Source organism: Aegilops tauschii, chromosome 2 (assembly GCF_002575655.3).
Source record: "Aegilops tauschii subsp. strangulata cultivar AL8/78 chromosome 2, Aet v6.0, whole genome shotgun sequence".
NCBI classification, from domain to species: domain Eukaryota; kingdom Viridiplantae; phylum Streptophyta; class Magnoliopsida; order Poales; family Poaceae; genus Aegilops; species Aegilops tauschii.
Window position 1 is genome coordinate 104,998,442 of NC_053036.3, and position 19,249 is coordinate 105,017,690.

Sequence of the window (19,249 nt, forward strand, 5' to 3'; positions counted from 1 at the left end):
CGTAGGCGGCGTGCTCTTCAGGGAACTCATCTTGAATGGCTCCGACTGCTGGCCGAGCCGCCGGCTGCTGGGGGGCTGGAGGCGGCGGGCCGGGAGGCGGAGGCGGCACCAGCCCCTCGCCCTTGGAGATTCGCGTGAGCCAGTGGCACTTTCGGGTCGTGTGGTTGGACGGCTTCGCGCCGCTGTGGAACTTGCAGGGGGCGTCGAGAGTCTGCTCGTAGGAGAAAGCCGGTTGCCAAGCCGGCCTGCCACCCTTCTTCTTGGGAGCGGGCCGCTCTTCGGGTTGCTCATCTTCAACGGTGGCCACCTGCCGACTGGTGGAAGGCGGCATAGGGGCCTTGCGCTTGTGGTCGTTCTGGTAGGGGCGCCGATTGGACTCGCTAGCCAGCGTCTTGGGAGCCGGAGCAAGCACCTTCCCAGAGGCGTCCACTCGGAGCTCGGTCTTCATCGAGGAGTCGGTCGTGGCGTACTTATCCGCGATGATTAGCAGTTCGTCGAGGGTAGCCGGCTCGTCGCAGAGGAGCCGGTGCTTGAGGAGGGTGCCCTCTCGGCACCCGGCGGTGAAGTACTCGATGGCCTGAACCTCGTGCACCCCCTCGCAGGAGTTGCGGAGCTCGGCCCACCGCGTGAGGTAGTCGCGAGTCGACTCGTTGGGCCCTTGGACGCATAGGGAGAGCTGGCGAGGCTTGGGAGGCCGCTTGTATGTGCTGGTGAAGTTGCGGACGAAGACTTCCGTGAAGTCCAACCAGCCGTTGACGCTGTATGGCTTGAGGCTGTTGAGCCAGGTGCGCGCCGTGCCTTGCAGCATGAGGGGGACGTATTTCACGGCGACGCGTCTGTTGCCGTTGGCTATGCTGACCGCAGTAGAATAGTCGATGAGCCAATCTTCCGGCTTCACAGAGCCGTTGTACTTGGGCGCGTCTCTAGGGAGCGAGAACCCTTTGGGGAAGGGCTCGTCGCGGATGCGGGGGCCAAAGCATGGCGGGACGACATCGTCTTCTTCTTCTAGCGCCAGGGATCGAGCTAGGCGGTCGATCCGGTGGCGGGCGTCGTTCTCGCCGACTCCTTCGCGGCGGCCTAGTCGGCCACCAAGAGTCGGATGCGTGACACGCGGCGGGGTGGGATGTCTCTCCCCTCGAGGCGGGGGAGGAGGCGGATTTCCTTGGCGCTCAACCGCTCGAGGGCGACCTTCCGTGTCGCGCTCGATGGTGATACGAGTCCGGCTGCGGCTAGCAGCCGGCTCCTTGTCTTTCTTCTTGCAGGCGCCGCTCGCAGTCAGCGACCGGGACGTCGCGGCGTGCTCCCGGCGCGGGGGATGACTATCAGCGCGGGCGCCGGCTTCGTGCCGTTCTGCGGCCGCGTCGATCACTTGCTGGATCCGCCTTGTCATGTAGGGGAGTTCATCGGCTCCCAGCCCATTCAGCTCTTCAGCGGCCGCCTGAGCGGCTCGTAGATTCTCGAGCGGGGTGGCGTAGACGGGGCGATCTGCCCCCAGTATGCTGGCGATAGCCGCGCCGCGCTTCTGGACGAAGCCGGCTCGGCTCGGCCCGCTACGCGGCGGCGTACCGAAGGCGGCGCGGTCGACTTCGCGCTGGTGGGCCCCGGTGAGGCGTCTCATGGAGGCTATCTTCTGGCCTTCCGCGATGAGGGCGAGGCGGCGTGCCTCCAAGGTCTCGGCGTCGGCGTCGGCCGGGATGGGGATGGATAAGTCGTGCATCGCTGCTTGCAGGGCGTCGTGGGCGTTCTCGCCCGAGTTGGCGACGTGGCTGATGACCAACACTTCGGTGACGGCGCTGCTGCCGCTGTCAGCTCGAGGGAGAGGGTCGTCGAAGACCACCACGTCGGAGGGGTAGGCGTCGAGCGATGCCGTGTCGGAATCGACAAGCATCGGGTCGGTGGAGCCGACCGACTCCAAGTCTGCAGCAGGCTCGCTGGAGACGTGAAGTTGGTCGAGGAGGCTGACGAGGCGGCTCTCGGGGTAGTCCGTGCCCGTGTCGGACGCGGGCTCGTCGGAGATGCGAGCCTCGCCGAGCATATCGGCGAGGCGGCTCGTCGCGCAGGCGTCGTCGACGCCTTGCAGCGCGTCGGGGCAAACGCCATCGGGTGCAGCAGGCTGGCTGCGCTCGCGGGGGAGGAAAAGGGTTCCCATCCAGAACAGGTCTCCGGACGACGGTGCACCTGGCCCCACGGTGGGCGCCAAATGTCGGGTGGTAGGTGCGACATATGCCAACGGATGGCTTATCATTGTGGGAGCCAGTAAGACGTCGCCGGTGGCTGGAAACGGGATGAGGCGAAGACATGCTCGCCGGCGAATCTTACCCAGGTTCGGGGCTCTCCGTGGAGATAACACTCCTAGTCCTGCTCTGCGGGGTCTCCGCATGATCACTAGATCAGAATGAGTAGCTACAAGTGCTCCTTGAGCTGTGTGGCTCAAGGGAGGAGAAGAGCAAGTCTAGCTCTCGCTTCCCTCTCTATATGGTGTGTGTAACTCTAAGAAGCCAACCCTTTGCATGGGTGCCCCGGGGGGTTTATATAGGCCTACCCCCCGGGGGTACAATTGTAATCCGGCTGGGCGCGGGTCCCAGTCGTCAGTGTCTATGCTCGCCGGCTTCTCCGCCGGCCATTGGGGCCCGCCGACTGGTGGGTCCCGCCGCCTGCCGGCCTCTTGGTCGACAGGCCGGCCCCACCGCCTGGGGGTCTTGTCGGCGGCTGTTTACTGTAGCCTCGCCCCTGATGACGAGGGATTCGTCGAGGTAAGCGTGGCTACAGTGTGCCGCCTCGAGGGCTCTCACTGTAGCCTTACCTCGTCTTGTCTCCTTAATGTGGCACATGTTTCGAGGGAGGGGAGTAGCCGACTTCTGGGGGCCGGCTACGCCCCTGGCCGACTGGGGGAGGCCGGGCCGCCTTCGTGCCTCTCTCTGGCTGAAGGGGCCCGCCGCCCGAAGGCCGTACTGGCGTCTGTCGTGGATGACGTTGAGGCCAGCATGGCTACAGGGCCGAGCCGGACGGGAAATGGCCGACCTGTACGGCGTCCTGTGGCCATGCCTGCCTCGGGATTCGGGGGTAGTGGGCCGCACTGTAGCCACACCCCGTCTTGTCACCGTTATGTGGGCGTAGTTTGGTGGGTGCGGTCTCGGCCGGCTTCTTGGAGTCGGCGCTCTTCATGGCCGGCACTTGGGAGTCGGCGTTCTCCGTGGCCGACTTCCTGGAGTCGGCCATCTCGTAGTTATCTTGGGGGAGGTTTCTGAGGCTGGGTCGCCTTCTGAGAGTCGGCTCCGGGGGTAGCCGGCCGGGGGAAGGCGGCCCAATGCCTTGAATGCTTGAAGGCTCAAATGGCCTGATAATTTTTGAAGAGCCAGGGGTAGTCGGTTAGGCTACCCGTGGCCATTTACTCCGACATGTGGCGTACCGCAAAACGGACGAAACGGACCTCCTACGGTCGAAACGGGGGTCCTGTTGATTGGGGGGTGTGGCGTACCGCAAAACGGACGAAACGGACCTCCTACGGTCGAAACGGGGGTCCTGTTCATCGGGAGGGGTGTGGCGTACCGCAAAACGGGACTCCACGGGATACTGTTCATCTCCACCGTCTACCTCCTCCAGCCTCCACGGGCTACCGTCGACCTCCTCCAGCCTCCACGGGCTCCTGTTCATCCAGCCTCCACCACGTGCTACTCCACCGGCTACTGTTCAACCACCCCTCCACGGGCACCCCTCCACCGTCTACTGTTCATCCAGCCCTCCACACCATGGGGTCCTGTTCAACCACCCCTCCACGGGCACCCCTCCACCGTCTACTGTTCATCCAGCCCTCCACCACACCACGGGGTCCTGTTCATCCAGAGGCAACGCCACCGCTCACTGTTCATCCAAACCCCCCCGCAACGCTCACTGTTCATCCCAGAGGCAGCATCGATCGGCTTCAGTTAGCAGCAGTAGCGAAGGAATCGCTCGATCGGGTTCAGTTAACAGCCATCGATCGATCGCTCGGGTTCAGTAATGCGTAGCCTGCAGTGCAATCGCTCGGGTTCAGTTAGAGCCCAACGCCTCGCTCGGGTTCAGTTAGAGCCAATGCCTCACACACACGCGCGTACGTGTACGAGAGAAACGCGCATCGCTCGGCCCCCGACCTCCCACCGTAACCGGGAACTCGCCGAAATTTTCCTCGCCCTCGCTTCTACCACGGTTTTTTCCGTCATGGACGGCCCAAAGAATGTCATGCAGCTGCATCTCCGGCCCGCCCAGGACGAAAAGCCCATTTTCTGTCATGATTTTTTGTCATAGAAGTAGGAGCCCACTACATCTATGATGATACCGAGTTTTGTCACAATTATCGTCATAGAAGTGTCATATGTATGATAGAAAAAAAATTGTTCGGCCCAAAATGTCACGGATGTGTCTTTTTTTTGTAGTGAAGAGATTAGCAAGTGGATGAGGATCCATAAACTCTTAGCAAGCGAAGATGCAAGCAAAAAGAAGGCACATGATAACACAAGATTGAACGGAAGAAGGGCGAATAAAACGGCAAAGGTGAAGTGGGGGAGAGGAAAACGAGAGGCAAATGGCAAATAATGTAATGCGGGAGATAAGAGTTTGTGATGGGTACTTGGTATGTTGACTTTTGCGTAGACTCAACGGCAACGGCGCCAGAAATCCTTCTTGCTACCTCTTGAGCAATGTGTTGGCTTTCCCTGGAAGAGGAAAGGTGATGCAGTAAAGCAGCGTAAGTATTTCCCTCAGTTTTTGAGAACCAAGGTATCAATCCAGTAGGAGGCCACGCTCAAGTCCCTCGCACCTACACAAACAAATAAAAACCTCGCAACCAACGCAATAAAGAGGTTGTCAATCCCTTCACGGTCACTTACGAAAGTGAGATCTGATAGATATGATAAGATAATATTTTTGGTATTTTTATAATAAAGATGCAAAGTAAAATAAAAGGCAATAAAAATAGTTAAGTGTTGGAAGATTAATATGATGGAAAATAGACCTGGGGGCCATAGGTTTCACTACTGGCTTCTCTCGAGAGCATAACTATTACGGTGGGTGAACAAATTACTGTTGAGCAATTGATAGAATTGAGCATAGTTATGAGAATATCTAGGTATGATCATGTATATAGGCATCACGTCCGAGACAAGTAGACCGACTCCTGCCTGCATCTACTACTATTACTCCACACATCGACCACTATCCAACGTGCATCTAGAGTATTAAGTTCAAAAGAACAGAGTAATGCTTTAAGTAAGATGACATGATGTAGAGGGATAAACTCATGCAATATGATATAAACCCCATCTTGTTATCCTCGATGGCAACAATACAATACGTGCCTTGCTTCCCTTGCTGTCACTGGGAAAGGACACCACAAGATTGAACCCAAAGCTAAGCACTTCTCCCATTGCAAGAAAGATCAATCTAGTAGGCCAAACCAAACTGATAATTCGAAGAGACTTGCAAAGATAACCAATCATACATAAAAGAATTCAGAGAAGATTCAAATATTGTTCATAGATAAACTTGATCATAAACCCATAATTCATCGGTCTCAACAAACACACCGCAAAAGAAGATTAGATCGAATAGATCTCCACGAGAATCGTGGAGAACTTTGTATTGAGATCCAAAGAGAGAGAAGAAGCCATCTAGCTAATAACTATGGACCCGAAGGTCTGAGGTAAACTACTCACACATCATCGGAGAGGCTATGGTGTTGATGTAGAAGCCCTCCGTGATCAATGCCCCCTCCGGCAGGACGCCGAAAAAGGCCCCAAGATGGGATCTCACGGGTACAGAAGGTTGTGGCGGTGGAATTAGGTTTTCGTGGATGCCTCTGTTGGTTTGGGGGTACGTAGGTATATATAGGAGGAAGAAGTACGTCGGTGGAGCAACGTGGGCCCCACAAGGGTGGAGGGCACGCCAGGGGGGTAGGCGCGCCCCTTGCCTCGTGCTCTCCTGGTTGATTTCTTGACGTAGACTCCAAATCCCCTGGATCACGTTTGTTCCGAAAATCACGTTCCTGAAGGTTTCATTCCGTTTGGACTCCGTTTGATATTCTTTTTCTGCGAAACTCTGAAATAGGCAAAAAAACAGCAATTTGGGCTGGGCCTCCGGTTAATAGGTTAGTCCCAAAAATAATATAAAAGTGTACAACAAAGCCCATTAATCATCCAAAACAGAATATAATATTGCATGAAGCAATCAAAAATTATAGATATGTTGGAGACGTATAAGTGTACTTCGTGCCGATGTCGTCCGCAAGAGGTGGCCTCCTAAAAGAATTGCATAAGCATATCAAAAGATTTTTCAACATGAACTAGGGTTCATCATTAACTACAAACATATCAATGCATAACAAAGGTCCATCACATCAAAAAAACCTGTGAGTTCAATCTTTGAATAATCATATATCAAGATTATCATGAACATGAACTAAATACAATACACAGATCAAGAACTAAATAAAATACATATATCAAGATGCAATTACCATGGTTCAAATGCATCATATCATATCATATTTCTCCAACAACACCCAACATGCATCATATCATATTGATTTCAAAAACAAAACAATGAACTAGGGTTCATCTTGAGCGATTAACCATGTTTACTCTAACAAAATCCACTAGTTGCATCATATAAGATCCACATGCATCCTATATCAAAACAAATATCTCCAATATTCATCATATCATAAATTTTTTTAACACAAAAAATTATGAACTAGGTTCATCTTGAGTGTTCAACATTTGTTCTCCAACTATATCCACTACTTGCATCATAGCATATCAACATGCATCATCATATCACAATAAATTCCTCCAACATGCATCATATAAAAAAAATCCTCCAAAAATAATATGAACTAGGGTTCATCTTCACATAACCATACCAACTAGTGACTAGAGTTCATATCTAACACAATATAACATCTATAATCAACCTAAATCAATCCTAGGATTCAAATATTCAAATCTAGTTCAAAGAAGGGGGTGATTTGAATCAAATAATGCGACGAATCGGAAGCTATTTGACTAAAACTAATTGGAGGGATCGAGGGAGCTTACTTTTCTTTCTTCGGGGCCATCTCGATCCGCAAAAACGGTGAAGAAACGACGAAGATCCAAGGGGGGGAGTGGAGGAGAAGAGAGAGGGGCGAGAGGAAGAACTCCTCTGTTCTTAGGCGGGTGGTTGGGGGATAAGGGGAGGGGTGGGGCGGCCGACGGCTTATAACTGCCCGCACCCTACCGCCAGGGTACCCGGCGGTAGGATCGGACATGCTACCGCCATGACCGGCGGCGGTAGGGTGGGACGGAGGGGGGACGGAGGCCGTTAACGCTGCTGACATGGATAAGTTTTCTACCGCCGCAGTGTCCGGCGGTAGCCTAGGTAATCCTACCGCCGGGCCTCGTGGCGGTAGGAAAAAGGGTCAAATGTCCAAAAAAATTTAAAGGGGGGTCAGATCCCGATTTTGTACCACAAAAGGGTCAAAACACGAAATTTTGCCTCCACACATACCTCTCTTTCGGTTTTCCTGGCAGTAGCTCGCAGAGACGCAGAACATGATTTCTCGCGAGAGCCTGTAGTGTAGCTAGCTCAGAGATGAAAGAGTTGACGAAAGGGTGAGTAGCCTATAGATTTTTTTTTTTAAAAACTTAAAACTCAGTAGGCCGAAAATGGTGTGCCGGGCCGTGCCGGCCTTATAAGGTGTCTTCGGGCCCAGATGGCCGGTTTTTTTAGGGGCCCAGTGGCCAGGTTTGCGCACAAGTAACCAGTTCGAAAATTGATGTAAAAAAAAAAACCAGTTCAAAAAAAAAAAAAAAAACTCTACAACACCAGTCCTGACGCGGCGGCGGCGGCCTGGACTCGCAGGGACGATGTACGTTAGGGCTCTACAGAACCCGTCCGATTTCTTTCTGGAGGTAATCTCCCACGTTCATTAATAATTCGAAAAAAAATCCTCGCATTAATCCGCCGCAAATCGCAGAAGCCCCGAAGACCCCCGCACATCTCCGCCGGCGAAACCCTAGCGGCGGCCGGCGATGGGGGAGTACGCGGCGGCCAAGACGTCGGTGTGGTGGGACATCGAGAACTGCGCCGTCCCGCGCAGCTGCGACCCCCAGCTCATCGTCCAGAACATGAGCTCCGCCCTCGCCACCGCCGGCTACCGCGGCCCCATCTCCGTCTCCGCCTACGGGGACACCCACCAAATCGCCCACAACGTCCAGCACGCCCTCTCCAGCACCGGCGTCTCCCTCCACCACGTCCCCGCCGGTACGGAGCCCCTTCTCCTCCTTACGTACGGCCAGTAGCTCTGCTTTATCACTTTGGTCAGTGGTCTGTCTCTCGCCGGCGCATGTGGATTGCGCCGTTTCGATTGTGTGGTGACCTGATTGCTGGGATATTCGATTGAGACAGATGCTTCTGAGTGGGTATGGACGTATGGTTGATGGATGTGGCGTAATTTTGGACAATAATAGTGGAATCTTAGGGTCTAGGAGTTTCCTGACTTGGGGTGTGCTTCCTCTAATTGATTTCAGTCTCGTGGTTTCTCTTTTTAGGAACAGGTCAGCTTCATTTGATTACGAAATAATGTTCTGACACTCATGAACACACCACAACTCGGCTCACACTTATCTAAGTGTGCTAAACAATGCGCGGGGGGGGGGGGGGGGGGGGGGGGGGGGGGGATGGCCCCTGCAATCTTCAACGTAGCTCCGCCACTGATGGGAGGTGACCCGCATTCAGCTCTTGAAGAGTAAACAGTAACGCCTTCGCCTCCTTCATATGACACCAGCTCGATGACTGCAGAGACGTAAACCCATTTCACGGCACAGCCACAGTCTGACTGAAGCACCCCTGGGCACTTGGTCACCAACACCAAAGCACGGATGCACAAAAAATTTCTGCGTCCTTCTGGGCTAGCACAAATAGGCATGAATTTCCAAGAAGCAAGGAGAACCTTCCCCTAATGATATCGAATAATGATCCTGATTCAGTGATTCCTGCCTGTCCAGAGCTAGCCTCCCAGTCGGCATCAACATAGCTTTAGCCCAAGCCCTGATTCATCACCTTAGCGTTGGGGAACACACCTTTTCCTTGGCATCTATGACTGGAACTTCATAGCAGAAGCTGCTAGGGGGTTAAGAAAATTGTCGAGGAAAGAAACTGAGGCTGACATGGAGACCTATGTGACCCCCAAACAATCACTCATGCACGAATCAGAGAGAAAATAGGTTGATAAACTGTTCTTATTGCTTGGTTGAGATACATACATATGTCGTCCCTTGTATCTTGTATGGGAGGACTTACATGACTCCCATGTAATAACCCAATGAATAGGCATATGGACTCGATCTCTATCTCTAGTCTCATCTCTTCCTATCTTAATAACCCTCCGTATTTAAATATATACATAATTTGTTTGAATATTAGCTAATCTTATACCCGTGCACATAACAGCCCAATAAGTGACATGCGCTGCTTGAAAAGTATATGTGGTTTCTCTATACAACAACAACAACAAAGGCTTTAGTCCCAAACAAGTTGGGGTAGGCTAGAGCTGAAACCCACACGATCTCAAAACCAACTCATGGTTCTGGCACGTGGATAGCTAACTTCCACGCACCCCTGTTCATGGCTAGTTCTTTGGTGATATTCCAGTCCTTCAGATCTCTCTTTATGGACTCCCATGTCATCTTTGGTCTACCCCGACCTCTCTTGACATTATCAGCACTCTTTAGCTGTCCGCTATGCACTGGAGCTTCTGGAGGCCTGCATTGAATATGCCCAAACCATCTCAAACGATGTTGGACAAGCTTCTCTTCAATCGGTGCTACCCCAACTCTATCTCGTATATCTCTTCAATCGATGTTGGACAAGCTTCTCTTCAACATGTGGTTCCTCTATGATTCTTAATATTGTTTGTCTTTGTACTTTCCTTATGATTTATCCAGTGATCCAAATAAGTGAGCGTGTACTACACAATACTCTTATGAGTAACTGATTTCTTTAACTATAGCTTGCAAGATTATCATTCCCATTTGTCAAATCCATAATTTGTATAAAATGTCTTCCGATTAGAAGAATGACCTTGAAGTACCACTATAGGTTTTTATCCCAAATATTCTTTTCGGAGCTGGCCAATGAACATGGCAAAGCTATGCACTGATTGCATTACATTTTGAGTTACATGTATAGCATACTGTATATGTAAGCACATCTTTTCATTTACTATTATTTCCTAGCGAATGCAGGCATTAAAGATGCAAGTGATAAGAAGATCTTGGTTGACATGCTGTTCTGGGCTATTGACAATCCTCCACCAGCAAATTATCTGCTTATCTCTGGTGACCGGGACTTCTCTCATGCCATTCATAAGCTTAAAATGAGGCGATACAATATTTTATTGGCACAACCTCCAAACGTGTCTCAAACACTTACTGCTGCAGCAAAGAGTGTTTGGCTCTGGAAAAGCCTTGTGGCTGGAGAACCACCATTAGAACAGTCACCATACATAAGCAGCACATCTTGTGGCAATAAGGATGATTTGGCTACATCAAGGAACATAGTTTCTAGTTCTTTGGATGTGACTCAAGATGCCAACCCTGAAGTGCAGAATATTTTGTATGATCGTCAAAGCGGTTCTAATGGCATGGCAGATAAGAAATGTGAAGTTAAGCGACCTCGAGAAATGGAGACAGACAATGTGTCCAAACCAGCAAGCAAAAAGCAGCTGAAGAAGATGATTGGGCTGGCAAATACCAGCACTAAGCAAACTGCTTTCAAGAAACCAACGCAAGGGCAACTAAAAGCAGTCAAGGGGCAGGGCTTGATCTGCTATAAGTGTGGTGATGGGCACCGTGCTGCAGAGTGCACCTTTAGTGGCGACTGCCACGGTTGTGGCCGACAGGGCCACAAGGATCGAGTGTGCAAAGCGAATCCTAACAGCGTTGTCAAGTGGCAGCCGGCACATGCACAAGACTTAGTCACGCCCTCACCAGGGTCTGTCTCCCGGCAGGCGACCCCTCATGTGCCTTCTCCACCTCCAGCTTCCCCTGTCGCGGCTGCGCCGCCACAGACAACTGCTGAAACTCCTTCTGGCCCAACTTCGACACCACCACCGGAGTGCTTGCAGGAGACTCCTGCCATGCCGACAGCTGTGTCATTGGGTAAACCAGACGTGGTGACGCAACCGACATCTTCAGCCCCTCATCCTCCTACGGCTGTTCTAGCTCACCGGCCAATGGCAGGACCAGGACAGTATCATCAAGTGGGTGCTTCTCGGCCGTTTCCAGCTTGGACACCACCACCATGGTGCTTCTTGCAGGCGACTCCTGCTGTGCTAAGTCCACCTCCGGCTCCTGTGCCGCCACATACGGGTGATGGAAAATTTTCTGCCCCAGCTCAGTCTGGAGTCTACGCCATGTCAACAGCTGTGTCATTGGGTAAACCAGACGTGATGACGCAACGGGCATCTTCAGCCCCTCATCCTCCTACGGCATTTCTAGCAGCTCACCGATCAGTCACAGGACAGTATCATCAAGTGGGTGCTTCTCAGCTGCAACCGGCATCTTCAGCCCCTCGTCCTCCTACGGCAGTTCTAGCTCACCAACCTGTCGCAGGACAGTATCATCAAGTGGGTGCTTCTCAGCTGCACCTGGCATCTTCAGCCCCTCATCCTCCTACGGCAGTTCTAGCTCACCAATCAGTCGCAGGACAGTACCATCAAGTGGGTGCTTCTCAGCTGCATCCAGCTTGGACATTTCCTCCGGGGTACTTCTGGCAGGCAATGCAGCTTCTCCTGCAGCAGCGCCGCTCGTGACTTCCGTGCCGCCCTGGCGTTGCAGCTTGTCCTGCACCAGCTCACTCCAGAGTCTACCCCATGCTCTTCCCCTTTGGCAGGCCATGCTGACAAAGTGACAGGTATACTCCTATTGGATTCTTTGTATGCCCTTCTCTTCAACCGCCCGAGAGGAGGAAGAGAGGAAGGAGGGCTATGATGAAGAAGAGGTGGAGGAGGTTTTCACTAGCTTTTCTAGTAGGTATTTCTTTACCTAACTCAAGTTACTGTTTGAAAATGTCGGCCTCCAGAGGATTTCTTTGATTATGTTTAAGTTATTAAATTGTCACTTGAGCACCAACATAATCAATTGTGCAATTTAGATTTAAAATCTGGACCCAACATGAAAGTTCTAGAGTATTTCCCATAGATGCTTAAAGTGCCATCATTTACTATGTTTCAACTCGTGCTGAAATTTCAATGGGTTACCAAAGTTGGCTAATCATTATGATCAACCAAAATAGTCGCTTGAGGCATAACTCGGGGTTTCAAAGCATGACTCCATGGTAAATGCATATTGTTGCATATGCATTCAAGGTTGGAGACCTTGGTTATGAACATAATAAATTGTCACTTGAGCACCAACATAATAGATTATACAATTTAGATTTAAAATCTGGATCCAACATGAAAGTTTAGAGTATTTTTCTGTAGATGCTTAAAGTGCCATCATGTGCTATATTTCAACTTGTGCTGAAATTTCTATGGGTTAGCAAAGTTGGCTAATCATTATGATCAGCCAAATAGTCGTTTGAGGTATAACTCAGGGTTCCAAAGCACGGTCTCCATGATATTATGGTCACTTGGTCACCCACCTCATAACATGTTTTCTAGAATTTCAATGCTCTTAGTTGAATTCTACGTTGGAGGGGCTGAGGTGGATTGTTGGCAATGGTTGGACAGGAGTGTTAGAGGCAAGTTGGGTTGGAGCTGCTACAGCTGCACCTTGCACTCTGGTTGAGGCAGGTACATGCATATTGGTAGTCAATGGATGCACGTCACCATTGATACCATTGGATGTTTGTGTATGTTGCGCTCCTTGTCCTTATCGTATATGTTGCTCATGACTCTTGAGAAGTTTTTTTTTTGTCGAATATGGCTACTGAATCATTCTTATTATGCTCGAAATTCTTGCTCGTGTTTATGGAATATGTTGGAGCTGCTACAGCTGCACCTTGCACTCTGGTTGAGGCAGGTACATGCATATTGGTAGTCAATGGATGCACATCACCATTGATTCCATTGGATGTTTGCGTATGTTGCGCTCCTTGTTCTTCATCGTATATGTTGCTCATGACTCTTGAGAAGGTTTTTTTTAATCGAATATAGCTACTGAATCATTCTTATTATGCTCGAAATTCTTGCTCGTGTTTATGGAATATGATGGAGCTGCCACAGCTGCACCTTGCACTCTGGTTGAGGCAGGTACATGCATATTGGTAGTCAATGGATGCATGTCACCATTGATACCATTGGATGTTTGTGTATTTTTCGCTCCTTGTTCTTCATTGTATATGTTACTCATGACTCTTGAGAAGGTTTTTTTTGTCGAATATGGCTACTGAATCATTCTTATTATGCTTGGAATTCTTGCTCGTGTTTATGGAATATATGGGGTTATGATTCGCACTTATGAGAAAATAAATGCATATTGTTGCATATGCATTTAAAGGTTGCAGACCTTGGTTATGAACCTCCATGAGCTGGAGGTTACTCCACCAGATTTGGAGATCCCACATGCCCTCATGTGATGGTGTGGATGTGGGTGGACACCGGATGGTGTCACTTTAGTTGTGCTCAACATAAGCTATTGATGAGATTTATGGGTTTTTTTTTTGTGATAACTTACCATAACTTGTGTGTGGTATGAGATTTATGTTTTGACATGCATGCACGTGATCATTGAATAGTTGTTGAAATTTGGAAAACATTGTACTCCGGTAGTCAATTGCAAATGGACTAATGCTATGAGATAATCTTGTGCTTTCATATGGTGTCTTTTCATTTGGTTGTACCACATATTGCCATGTTTCCATTGATGGCTAGGTGATTGTTTAAGCGACTTGCTGTAGGGGGATAGCACATGATCTGGATATGCACACGCAAACACTCGCATGATCATTTGCTGGAGTACATTTAGTGATGTGATTAGTTGAAGTCTTGTTACCATGCTATATTTAGTAGGTACTCCCAACGTTTCACAAATATAAGATGTTTTGGATATTTCAATATGGACTACATATGGACTGAAATGAGTGAACAGACACTAAAACGTGTCTACATATTCCGAGAGGCGATTTCCTATGCATGGTGGTAGCTACGCACGCATTGGCATAAGTGCCATTTTTGATATATGAGGTGTCGGGTTTCTTATGGCATTGGCACAAGTGCATTTTTGTTGTATAGAAACGACTTTTTCTCACTTCTCTTTGTCTTTTTTATTTCCTTTTTGGCAAAAGTGCCTTTTCGTTGTGTATAAAGGGCCTTTCCTCACTTCTCTCAGTCTTTTTGCTTGCTTTTTTGGCATAATTGCCTATTTGCTTGCCTGACTGGTCCAAAGTCATGATATTTTCGTTATGGAGTCACTTTTCATAGTCCAAAATAATTAGAGATAAAAATTGGAGCCGTGCGTAACTACCACCATGGGTAACAAATTATTTCCGATTCTGAGAGTTAGAGCATCTTGTATTTGTGAACAGAGGGAGTAGGTCATTGAAGGTTTCTTTATGAATCTTGAATGTTTAGGTGAAGCCCCATGGCAGCTCACGCTAGGAACCTGCTCGGATTATGTTCTTATCAGTTTACGTGGAACCCCATGTGTCACTGGGACCGCCGGGGGGGGGGGGGGGGGGGTGGTGATCACAGGCTTGAGTTCTGTATGGATTTTACATTTAACATTGTATTGTTTATATGGAAGTTTTGCACTCATATTGTGTTTATGATCTGCATATATTTCAATCGTCCTGCTTGTGTGTCCATATTACCATGTTTACGGGAGATTTGCCAAAATTTCTCAGTGGAATATTGTTGTTTTGATCTTTAGTGTGTGGTAGCATTTTGGCTTGTCCATATATTGGTGCTGGGCCTCTTCACTCACATAGATCTCCACGGCTGTGAGGGAATCCAATTTATGAGTTCTCTGTCAGTTTAATTTCTTGCTACATCCTCTTCCTCAACAACATTCACTCGCTGTTACTAAAAGTAGATGCAGAATCAAAGTTCTTGATATCAATCCTTCTATGTGATACTTCCTCCGTCCAGGTTTATCGGCCACTTAGCAAGCCAGCTGCGTCTGTGTTTTAAGGCCCCGCTGGACATGGCGTTTGCTTCCCCTCGATGATCCCCTCTGTTGAACGCATGCAGGATTGGCTGCCGTTTTGGGTGAATTGCTGCATGCAATAACGACGGGTTAATCTTGTTAGCGCTGGACGTGTGCGATGGTTGGCTGCATGCAAAAGCGAAGCTGGCTGCTGCGATGCTCCGAAATAACTGCGAGTTAATCTGATTGGCTGCTGCTATGCTCGAAAATCATGGGTGGTTACGAATAATATCCTTGGTCCTCGAGTTTTGGCTAGCCGGAGTACATGCTTTGTAATGCCAGCAGAGTGCTAGATTTTGTGGACTGTGTGCATCACTTGATGCGGAGAGTCAACATGTTCTCATTAAATACATCCCAGGTGGTGAACCTGTGATTTAATTATTTGACCTTCAATGCTTTGCTAATGGAGGTCAGGGATGAAGGTAGTGGAATGGCAACTGCCTCCGTATAATTCTTCAGTTTTCAAAGAATCCACTTGATATTGATGGCCCTAGTGAAGGCGTAACTAGCAGGATATGGTTAATGTCTTGTTGCCATTCGCCCTTTTTGCTCGATATTTTGGTGGTGCCTTGCAAATCATTTCCGTTGAAGGATATGGTGTGCTCATTTCCGCTCAAAACATATGGTGTGCTCATGTTTCACTTCATATGCATAGCAGGATGGCTGTTCCTTTTCTTTTTGAATATTTGGTTTGTGTTTGTGTCTTGGTTTTGGTTTTGGTTTCTTCTAGCTTTGCTTTTCAGACTTCTTTACCAGTCGTTTTTGGTTGAAAGGCCTGCATTATTTTGACGCCATTTTTTAGTACAGTACAAAATTACACGCACATAAGTGCGTGTTCCAGAGGAAGATGTTTCACTTCCTTTGCTGATATTCAGTCAATGCGAATCCTGAACAATTTATCCATGTTTCCCTGAGGTTTTAAGTGCATCTTTCTGTTTGAACTATCACAGAGTAGATTACTACTAGACCTAGAGAAGTGCATCATCTCATCTGATTGTTCTCGCTTTTTATTATGCAGGCACCTAGTCCCAACACCTAGCCTGCTCTGATGGCAGAAGCAAGGCGATGGTACGGAACTGGCAATTTTGTTGAAAGGGCAAGGAAGCACTGGCGGTGGCAGCGGGGATAAATTTAAGAGAAGGGGGGTCACGGCATGGGAGAAGGGGAGAGATAAGGGGACAGGTGCATGAATCTTGAAGCAAATACAAGTGCTTAGAAGATACTACCTCTGCGCACTAATATAAGACGTTTTTGCAGTTCGAGGGAGTAGAAATTCCAAATCATGCGGCGTACGTATCTGCGTATGTCATTGGATTGTACTGAAAACAAAGAGTCACATGCAAGCTAGATCTAACAAATGACAGTTAGGACATGGGACAGGTGACCTAGGAATTATCAGGTTTCTTAGGACAAGGCTTTTTGACAAGAAGTTACTTTTTTAATACGTACTCCCTCTGTCCGGAAATACTTGTCATCAAAATGGATAAAAGGAGATGTATCAGGACGTATTTTAGTTCTAGATACATCTCTTTTTATCCATTTTGATGACAAGTATTTCCGGACGGAGGGAGTATATGATTTGTACCAGTCGTGATTTATACACCCTAGATACTGTAATGTGAGAAGTATACAGATATACTAGCTCCTGGACAGCGGTACTGAGCTACGTGGGTTTATTGGCGGCCATGTTAGGGGTGTTCATACAAAATCGAAGTATGTTGCTGGCGGGTTATATTTTGATTAAAAACATTGTGTCTTTCAGGATTGTTTGGGAAGCTTTCAAATAATAATCCAAATTTTGGAGAAATTTTAGAGGAACAACTCTGGTCTCTATATATTTCTGACATGTACAGAAGATTAATCGCCATGCAATTCCTATCTTTTTTCTAGACGACTAGATGATGCCACATAGAATTGTTGGCGTGTTTTTTTGGCTGCGTTTTAATGATATACTCCCTCCGTTTGTAAATATTTGTCTTTCTAGATATTTCAAATGACTACCACATACGGATGTATGTAGACATATTTTAGAGTGTAGATTTACTCATTTTGCTCCGTATGTAATCACTTGTTGAAATGTCTAGAAAGATAAATATTTAGAAACAGAGGGTGTACTTAATAGCAAACCGGCGGCTGTCCATTGCTACTAAATATGTCGGACAATGCTTCGGTGCCTTAAGGCACCTGCCTTTGTGTTTATGACATGTGGGTATCTTCTTCAGGGGTGGGTGTAACACGTTGAGCAGCAAATTTGGTGAAAAGATGAGGCATCACAATTTTTTATTTTTGAGATGTCAAGGTCGAACTGAATCCAAGATGTCACAACTTAGATGATTGATGAGAGTACTGTAATATGGCGAGCATCGAAGGTGGTGAAAATGTTTGATCTGAGATCTTTAGTTTTTTATCTGGGAAAGAGTCATGACATTTGTAATTTTTTTTTGTGAATTGAGCATAACCTCTCGCCGAATATTTATGATTTTATAAAGGTGGAATTAGGTCAAACGGAGCTGCGTGGGACCCATGAGCTCGGGGGCGCGCTTTGTGAGCTCGTGGCTTTCCCGTAGGTCTTCTGGCCTCCCCCGAACCTTCTAGGGTCCCTTCTCGTTCACAAAAAATCACCGTTAAGTTTCATCATGTTTGGATTTTGTTTGGTATTGATTTTTCGAAAGCCAAAAACAAGCAAAAATAGGAACTCGCACTGGCACTGGATTAATAGGTTAGTCCCAAAAAAGATATGAAATAGCATATAAAGCATCCAAGATTGATAATATAATAGCATGCAACAATCAAAAATTATAGATACGTTGGAGACGTATCAACCCCCTTCCCCCGTTGCCGCCACACCGAAGAATGCCGGGCATAAAAAATCTGGTCCGGTCCACCACACCGGCTGCCACCATTGGTAGAAAGGTCAATGGGGTGGCTACTAACTCTCCGACGACGGTCGACTGCCTCCCATTGCTCCCGCTAGTGCCAAATGAGCTCGGAAGCCGATGACGGCCTCGTCGGCCCTCGCGGAGGCGCGACGATGATGAAGAAGAAAAAACCACTCCTGCTCCTCGCCCCCGTCCGACGGATCATGCATCGTCTCCGGCCACCCCTACGAGCACTACTTCGGCGCCTCTGGCGGCCGCGACCGCCAAGTTCTTGATGAAATGCCTACTAGGTAATAAAATCATTTTCCATTTCCACCTTTGCATTTTGCGGTGATTGTTGGCGGCCGATGGATGATGGACTTTATTGTTGTTGTCATAGTGCGGAGATGAACACGGCCGGATTCTTGACGTCTTTGGAGTTGTCTCATACGCTTTGTGATGCGGAGCATCCGACGGACATCACCATGTCAAGAGTCCGTTTGGCAAGTGACACGTGCGACATCTACTTCACATACATAAAGGTGAATCATCTCCTTTACACGTGCTCACTTGACCCCTTCGAGGATGGTATACTACTTGACACTTCTCCCGTGTGCATGCATAGGTATTGTTGGAACGCTACGGACGACGTGGAGGAGTGCAAGCGCCAAGGTGGAAACGAAGACGGAAGAAGACGGAGCTGCTACAAGCTACAGCCACCGGACGACCGGTAGGGACTGGACGTCCGACGCCTGGAAACGCCAGCCTGCCAGCCAAGTCACAGGCAGCGCATGCTACAGCAAGCGGACGTCCGGCCTCCACCGGACGACCGGCCACACCTCCCAGCGAGCGGACGCCCGGCCTCCACCGGACGACCGACCCCATCACAACAGAAGGAAATTAGCGGAAGTCCGAAGACTTCCGGACGTTCGGACCAATCCGAGCCACCGGACGTCCGGTACCTGCCTGTGAGCAGCTGTGGGCCTTTGGCCTTGTATCTCTTTCCCACTTACCCCTTCGTGGCCTAGACTATAAATAGACCACCTCCACCTCCTTTCTAGGGTTAGCAAAAGTGATAACTCATTTGATAGAGAGCTTTGCTCCTTGTACCACTCTACTCTACTCTTGAGAGAGAGAGAGAGACTACCACTCCCATGGAGTTCAAGACCTCCATGTGAGAAGATACTGCGGGATATGTCCAAGACCCCTCACGGGAAGATCCTCCTA

General features: G+C 48.9%; 1 protein-coding gene across 11 annotated transcripts; it reads left to right on the top strand.

The window, feature by feature from the left end:
• Window positions 1–7,859: 7,859 nt before the first annotated feature.
• On the top strand, window positions 7,860–16,985 carry LOC109735305 (uncharacterized). Of its 11 annotated transcripts, XR_012201983.1 has the most exons (6): window positions 7,860–7,925; window positions 7,991–8,277; window positions 10,260–12,047; window positions 12,749–12,811; window positions 16,183–16,346; window positions 16,422–16,985. XR_012201983.1 is itself a non-coding variant. In XM_073508106.1 (3 exons), the coding sequence occupies exons 2-3, from the start codon at window positions 8,046–8,048 to the stop codon at window positions 11,825–11,827; spliced, it is 1,800 nt and encodes a 599-aa protein (XP_073364207.1). In that variant the 5' UTR covers window positions 7,860–7,925; window positions 7,991–8,045; the 3' UTR covers window positions 11,828–12,182. The 11 variants fall into 11 exon arrangements, 1 of the variants encoding a protein (XP_073364207.1); XR_005770772.3 differs by lacking the exon at window positions 7,860–7,925 and having other exon boundaries at window positions 7,936–8,277; window positions 12,749–12,870; XR_005770765.3 differs by lacking the exon at window positions 12,749–12,811 and having other exon boundaries at window positions 16,183–16,985.
• Window positions 16,986–19,249: the final 2,264 nt, after the last annotated feature.